Genomic DNA, 7,500 nt, shown 5'->3' with positions numbered 1-7,500 from the left:
CAGTAGTTTACACTTCTTTACAGATTCTCAGTAACGTGACAAACTGAGATTCCCTTTTTTTTTTGTATCATATTAACATTTAGAGAAAGAACAGAGTGGCTGTTGATGGACTGAGTGTTTATCGCTGCTATAACACACAGTAAGTGAGAAAAGGAACGAACCTTTTTCATTAAAGTTCTGCAAAACCGATGGTAAAAGTACGTCCTTTACATGTAGAGACACAGGGACCAGAATAATCTGTTCTCTTTATTAAACCTGGACTTAAAGGGACGTGTGCATCAGGAGCTCGACTTCACCGTCGTTCGGCCGGAGCCGTGTCTTAAAATACAAAGAGGAAGAACTGTGAGAATCTTCAGCCCTGCTCCGATTCCAAGGAGATTAAAAGCGATTTTTATTACGATAACAGAAGCAGATTTTCATTCCGATAAAATCCCAAGGGAGCTTCACATCAAAGAACAAATTACAGCTGGTGGTGAAACGACTGGAAAACAAATAAGGCGTGAAAAAAGCAATCACAAAGGACTTTACATAAAGGATCCGCTCTCAGTCGGAGCCTCATCCGTATTCCTGAAGCGTCACACACTCGTCTGTCTCACTGCGGGCGAGCAATTACAGCCCCGCCTCCTCCACCCACACCACTCCATCCTCTTTTATGCTCTCTCTCTCTCTCTCTCTCTCTCTCTCCTACTGCACCCTGCCTCTCACATCAGCTTCTTCCTTTTATCTTCACATCTGTAAAGAGAACATTGTTTTGAACCCTGCACCACATACACACACACACACACACACACACACACACACCTGAGTGACTCAATCAACTTTCTAGTGCAAAATGGTCAGTATAAAAAACAACAAGCTCCACACACTTCTGTATCCAGTCCCGCTCTCTGATTGGTCAGAAGGTACGTGTGCGACACAGTGTGCGAAACTCTCCACTGATAATAAGACAGATTCATATCGTGTAATCGTCGATCTGTAAGGAGACGTTTATGACAGATGTGCGGAAGGAGTCTCCGGTGTCGGCGCTTAGTAACGGACAGACGTAAAGCTGGAACGTTTACAGACACGAGAGTTTCCGCTTCTTCGCGGTTTCTCTGTAACCTGATCTAACAATCTGTTGGTTTTTTGTCATATTAACTGGAGGAGAGAATAAAGAGAGGCTGCTGAGCGAGCGAGTGTTTATAACGGCTAGAACTGAAGCTAGAAGCACAACAACTCGCTCGTTTCATAGAAGATTAAGCGCAACCTTAAAAGGATAAAAGTATGAAGTGTTGTTATTTAGCAGCTTGTGTGTGGTGTTAGAAGAATAAAACACTTAAAATAATCCATTTGCTGATGATTACAAATATAACAGAAAAGGTTTTAGGGTTTAGATGTAAAGGTGTTTGTTTACTTTGGGGTTTTGGGTTAATATCAGACTCCACAGTGTTAGTGTTTAATGTCTCAGCGTCTGTGTTATTTCCCAAGAAGGTGAACTTTACTAACGGATCCTAAAGACATTAGAGAGGAAATGAAGCCTCGTCGGAGTGAATCGCTCTGCAGCAGTGACTCAGCAGCTCTGTGCAGCGGCTCCACTTCGGCCCCAACGAATTTCCTCCGTCTGAGTGAATAACAAACAGGAAGTCTCACACGTTCACCCTGCAGCCTCCGACAACGGGACTGAAATCTAATCAACGCAGGAGAGAAAATCGGCGAGAAACATTAAAGAAGCGTTTCGTCTAAAAGGGCGACATTTACGACAAATAAATAAATAACTGCTCCGTATATAAATAATAAAAAGGATCGAGAGGCTTAGTGGAGCGTTTTAAAACGTGATCGATTTAGACTGCGGTTCTGTTTCTGAGAAGATACATGAGTTCTGAGAGAGAGAGAGAGAGAGAGAGAGAGAGAGAGAGAGACAGAGAGAGAGAGAGAGAGAGAGAGAGAGAGAGACAGAGAGAGAGAGAGACAGAGAGAGAGAGAGAGACAGAGAGAGAGAGACAGAGAGAGAGAGAGAGAGAGAGAGAGAGAGACAGAGAGAGAGAGAGAGAGAGAGAGAGAGAGAGAGAGAGACAGAGAGAGAGAGACAGAGAGAGAGAGAGAGACAGAGAGACAGACAGAGAGAGAGAGAGAGAGAGAGAGAGAGAGAGAGAGACAGAGAGAGAGAGAGAGACAGAGAGAGAGAGAGAGAGAGAGAGAGACAGAGAGAGAGAGAGAGAGACAGAGAGAGAGAGACAGAGAGAGAGAGAGAGAGAGAGAGAGACAGAGAGAGAGAGAGACAGAGAGACAGAGAGAGAGAGAGAGAGAGAGAGAGAGAGAGAGAGAGAGAGAGAGAGAGACAGACAGAGAGAGACAGAGAGACAGACAGAGAGAGAGAGAGAGACAGAGAGAGAGAGAGAGAGAGAGAGAGAGAGAGAGAGACAGACAGAGAGAGAGAGACAGAGAGACAGACTAGAGAGAGAGAGAGAGAGACAGAGAGAGAGAGAGAGAGAGAGACAGAGAGAGAGAGACAGAGAGAGAGAGAGAGAGAGAGACAGAGAGAGACAGAGAGAGAGAGAGAGAGAGAGAGAGAGAGAGACAGTCCATCACAAACACTGTCCCACTGAAATCTAGCTATTAAATGTGAATTTTTTCTCATCTAAATCAGCTCTAATGTAAAACCCCGCCTTCAGTCATTAGGCCCCGCCCCCTACATGAGACTCTATAGTAAAGTGACACCAGACTGTCTGCTGAGGAAGTGATTTAGTTCAGTGACTTCCTTCAGTTCATGTACATAGTTTATCCCAGTGTGTAGTTGTGTATCTCAGGTGTGTAGTTGTGTATCTCAGGTGTGTAGTTGTGTATCTCAGGTGTGTAGTTGTGTATCTCAGGTGTGTAATTGTATATCTCAGGTGTGTAATTGTGTATCTCAGGTGTATAGTTGTGTGTCTCAGGTGTGTAGTTGTGTATCTCAGTGTGTAGTTGTATAAAACACTTACCTTTGTGTGTGTTGTACAGGGCAGCGAACGCCACCACAAAGAAGGTTGTGGAATATTTCCCAGCATTCACCAGGTGAGGAAAAGCTCGTTTGGTGTCACGGTAACGGCGGAGACACTGGACAAATCGGAACCAGGCAGGCAGACACTGGATGATGGCACGCAGCCCGTACGAGTAATTGTTGCATTTCTTATCATCTGTACACACAAACACACACACTTTGGGTCAGTAATGTTCTGTCAGTAAGGATTTGATCTGGTTCTGTCGGGTCAGTAGTGATCTGTTTCTAAGTCAGTAGTGATCTGTTTCTGGGTCAGTAGTGATCTGGTTCTGGGTCAGTGATGATCTGGTTCTAAGTCAGTAGTGATCTGGTTCTGGGTCAGTGGTGATCTGGTTCTGGGTCAGTAGTGATCTGTTTCTAAGTCAGTAGTGATCTGGTTCTGTGTCAGTGATGATCTGGTTCTAAGTCAGTAGTGATCTGGTTCTGTGTCAGTGATGATCTGGTTCTGGGTCAGTAGTGATCTGGTTCTAAGTCAGTAGTGATCTGGTTCTGGGTCAGTAGTGATCTGGTTCTGGGTCAGTAGTGATCTGTTTCTGGGTCAGTAGTGATCTGGTTCTAAGTCAGTAGTGATCTGGTTCTAAGTCAGTAGTGATCTGTTTCTAAGTCAGTGATCTGGTTCTAAGTCAGTAGTGATCTGTTTCTAAGTCAGTAGTGATCTGGTTCTGTGTCAGTGATGATCTGGTTCTAAGTCAGTAGTGATCTGGTTCTGGGTCAGTAGTGATCTGGTTCTGGGTCAGTAGTGATCTGTTTCTAAGTCAGTGATCTGGTTCTAAGTCAGTAGTGATCTGTTTCTAAGTCAGTAGTGATCTGGTTCTGGGTCAGTAGTGATCTGGTTCTGGGTCAGTAGTGATCTGTTTCTAAGTCAGTAGTGATCTGGTTCTGGGTCAGTGATGATCTGGTTCTGGGTCAGTAGTGATCTGGTTCTAAGTCAGTAGTGATCTGGTTCTGGGTCAGTAGTGATCTGGTTCTAAGTCAGTAGTGATCTGTTTCTAAGTCAGTAGTGATCTGGTTCTGGGTCAGTAGTGATCTGTTTCTAAGTCAGTAGTGATCTGTTTCTAAGTCAGTAGTGATCTGTTTCTAAGTCAGTAGTGATCTGGTTCTGGGTCAGTGATGATCTGGTTCTGGGTCAGAAGTGATCTGGTTCTAAGTCAGTAGTGATCTGGTTCTAAGTCAGTAGTGATCTGGTTCTGGGTCAGTAGTGATCTGTTTCTAAGTCAGTAGTGATCTGTTTCTAAGTCAGTAGTGATCTGTTTCTAAGTCAGTAGTGATCTGGTTCTGGGTCAGTGATGATCTGGTTCTAAGTCAGTAGTGATCTGGTTCTGGGTCAGTAGTGATCTGGTTCTAAGTCAGTAGTGATCTGGTTCTAAGTCAGTAGTGATCTGTTTCTAAGTCAGTAGTGATCTGTTTCTAAGTCAGTAGTGATTTGGTTCTGGGTCAGTAGTGATCTGGTTCTAAGTCAGTAGTGATCTGGTTCTAAGTCAGTAGTGATCTGGTTCTGGGTCAGTAGTGATCTGTTTCTAAGTCAGTAGTGATCTGTTTCTGGGTCAGTAGTGATCTGTTTCTAAGTCAGTAGTGATCTGTTTCTAAGTCAGTAGTGATCTGGTTCTAAGTCAGTAGTGATCTGGTTCTAAGTCAGTAGTGATCTGTTTCTAAGTCAGTAGTGATCTAGTTCTGGGTCAGTAGTGATCTGGTTCTAAGTCAGTAGTGATCTGGTTCTAAGTCAGTAGTGATCTGGTTCTAAGTCAGTAGTGATCTGTTTCTAAGTCAGTAGTGATCTGTTTCTAAGTCAGTAGTGATTTGGTTCTGGGTCAGTAGTGATCTGGTTCTAAGTCAGTAGTGATCTGGTTCTAAGTCAGTAGTGATCTGGTTCTGGGTCAGTAGTGATCTGTTTCTAAGTCAGTAGTGATCTGTTTCTGGGTCAGTAGTGATCTGTTTCTAAGTCAGTAGTGATCTGTTTCTAAGTCAGTAGTGATCTGGTTCTAAGTCAGTAGTGATCTGGTTCTAAGTCAGTAGTGATCTGTTTCTAAGTCAGTAGTGATCTAGTTCTGGGTCAGTAGTGATCTGGTTCTAAGTCAGTAGTGATCTGGTTCTAAGTCAGTAGTGATCTGTTTCTAAGTCAGTAGTGATCTAGTTCTGGGTCAGTAGTGATCTGGTTCTAAGTCAGTAGTGATCTGGTTCTAAGTCAGTAGTGATCTGTTTCTAAGTCAGTAGTGATCTAGTTCTGGGTCAGTAGTGATCTGGTTCTAAGTCAGTAGTGATCTGGTTCTAAGTCAGTAGTGATCTGGTTCTGCCGGGTCAGTAATGTTCTAGTGATGTTTCTAGTTATTCCAGCTAATGTTTGATATCTGTGCTCAGAGGTACAGGTCTTGGTACTGTTGGCTCAGTGGCATTCTGACTCAGGTTCTCTGAGGTTCAGCAGTGTCATGGTTCTGGTTCTGTGGAGTCTGGTACCTGAATAATTGGGCATCAGGCCATCCACATTCCCCCACTGCAGCTCCACACTGTAGAAACACACCAGATACTCCAGATCCATCAGCACGATCACCAGAGAGTTCAGCTGATCAGCCAGCCAGAAATCAGCAAACTCCACGCGGTGGAACGGAGCCGTGAACACGCGGAACTGCAGGAGAACACACAACACTATAAACTGTCACTTTAATGTGTGAGCCAATCACAGGGCAGTGGGCGGGGCCACCAGGTCTCCACCTTCTTTCCTCATCTTTACTAACCGTGTTGTTTACAATAACATGAACGATGATGTTATTTTGTGTAAACTGACATCAGAAGAGTGAGGGTGAGCTAATGATGCTAAACTAAAACGCTAAGTTAGCAATGCTAAGCTAATGAAGCTAAGCTAGTGATGTCACCTATAACAGACTCCTTACTGTGAACACAGACACACAAGTCACCTTTTTACATTAGTTAAATATAATAATGGCAGTGATCAGAAGGCAGGGTGTGTAAAGTGTGTGTGTGTGTGTGTGTGTGTGTGTGTGAGAGAGATCTTACAGATAGATAGATTCCTTATGGTGTAAAAAAAAGGAATTATAATAAAAAAGAGTTCAAATATTAAACTTCCTGATTATGATGATTATTAAGATTAATAATCTATTAATGATGTTATGATGTGATACTCGTTATGATCCGTGTTTATCGTCTGCAGCTTATAACACATCAATATCTATATAAATGTGAAAAAAACTTAACCGCATTAGCATTTACTCTCTCTCTCTCTCTCTCTCTCTCTCTCTCTCTCACACACACACACACACACACACACACACACACAGTGCCTGAGGGTTCAGATGACATTTTCCACATGACGGAATTCCATTTAAAAACATTTAGTGTTCTTTCACCTCTCTGACCTGCACAAACACCGAGACAGCCAACAGCTCCCTGTGTCTACAGGAACACTACAAGAAGGTTCTGGTTCTACTGGATAGGGTTCTGGTTGGTAGTGCTGTGGCTTGGGTTCTGCTCTAATGGGATGGTTCTTGGGTTCTTGATCTATTAGTAATGATGTCTTTGTTCTTCTGCTGTCACTGTGCTTCTCGTTTTGCGCTGCTCCGGATCTACTAACTGAACTGGTTCTGATGGGTCAGTACTGTTCTGGTTCTGATGGGTCAGTACTGTTCTGGTTCTGATGGGTCAGTACTGTTCTGGTTCTGATGGGTCAGTACTGTTCTGGTTCTGATGGGTCAGTACTGTTCTTTTATGGCTTTGGTTCTCTCTAATCATAACATGGTGTTCTGGTGCAGGAGATTACTGTTGTGGTTCTTGGAGACTGGATATAAATACATCAGTGTTTGTGAACTACAGAGGACGTATATGTGTGTGTGTGTGTGTGTGTGTGTGTGTGATAGCTCTATCTCAGTAATGATTGCATAGCCACAGTCTCCATCTCTGCAGAGATGGAGCTGAATTCCATTATCAAACACACACACACAGACACACACACACACACACACACACAAACACAAACACAAAGCAGCAGCTTTGATGAATACAAGCAGATCAATTCAGCACTGATTGAGTTCATTGTCTCACTCACCTGAGGCTAATGCACATTTAACCCTTAAACACACACATATACGTGCACACACACACACACACACACACGTGCACACACACACACACACACGTGCACACACACACACATACACACACACATACATACACACTCTACAGCCAGCTAGTGACGTAACCATCCAAACTAACAGTAATCTAATGTGGCTTTATTGTTTTGTGTTGCTGTTTTTAAACCCTCAATAAATAATACTACAGTGACACACAATGTTCTCACAATGACAGAGTGTGTGTGTGTGTGCGTGTGTGTGTGTGTGTGTCTCACCAGCAATTTGAGGAGCCAAAAGCGGGATTTGTAGTAGAAGGTTTTGAAGGGATTGATGAGGAAGAGGAACATGAGACCGTACAGGATGAGAGGACTCGCCTGCATCGGCAGTCCAGTGGAGTCGGCGTAC

At 43.6% G+C, this 7,500-nt stretch overlaps 1 protein-coding gene across 1 annotated transcript in view; it reads right to left on the bottom strand.

The window, feature by feature from the left end:
- Nucleotides 1-7,500, bottom strand: part of xpr1a (xenotropic and polytropic retrovirus receptor 1a) — a 62,388-nt gene that overhangs the window by 5,651 nt on the left and 49,237 nt on the right. Inside the window, exons 9-11 of the mRNA XM_060881639.1 lie at nucleotides 7,371-7,500; nucleotides 5,468-5,636; nucleotides 2,958-3,152 (exon numbers count right to left, since the gene is read on the bottom strand). The exon at nucleotides 7,371-7,500 is cut by the window's right edge and continues 50 nt beyond it. Of these exons, the coding sequence (XP_060737622.1) occupies nucleotides 2,958-3,152; nucleotides 5,468-5,636; nucleotides 7,371-7,500 (494 nt within the window). The remainder of the gene's footprint in view (nucleotides 1-2,957; nucleotides 3,153-5,467; nucleotides 5,637-7,370) is intronic.

Source organism: Tachysurus vachellii, chromosome 11 (genome assembly GCF_030014155.1).
Source record: "Tachysurus vachellii isolate PV-2020 chromosome 11, HZAU_Pvac_v1, whole genome shotgun sequence".
Classification (NCBI taxonomy): Eukaryota; Metazoa; Chordata; class Actinopteri; order Siluriformes; family Bagridae; genus Tachysurus; species Tachysurus vachellii.
This window is presented reverse-complemented; position numbering and strand designations above follow the sequence as displayed.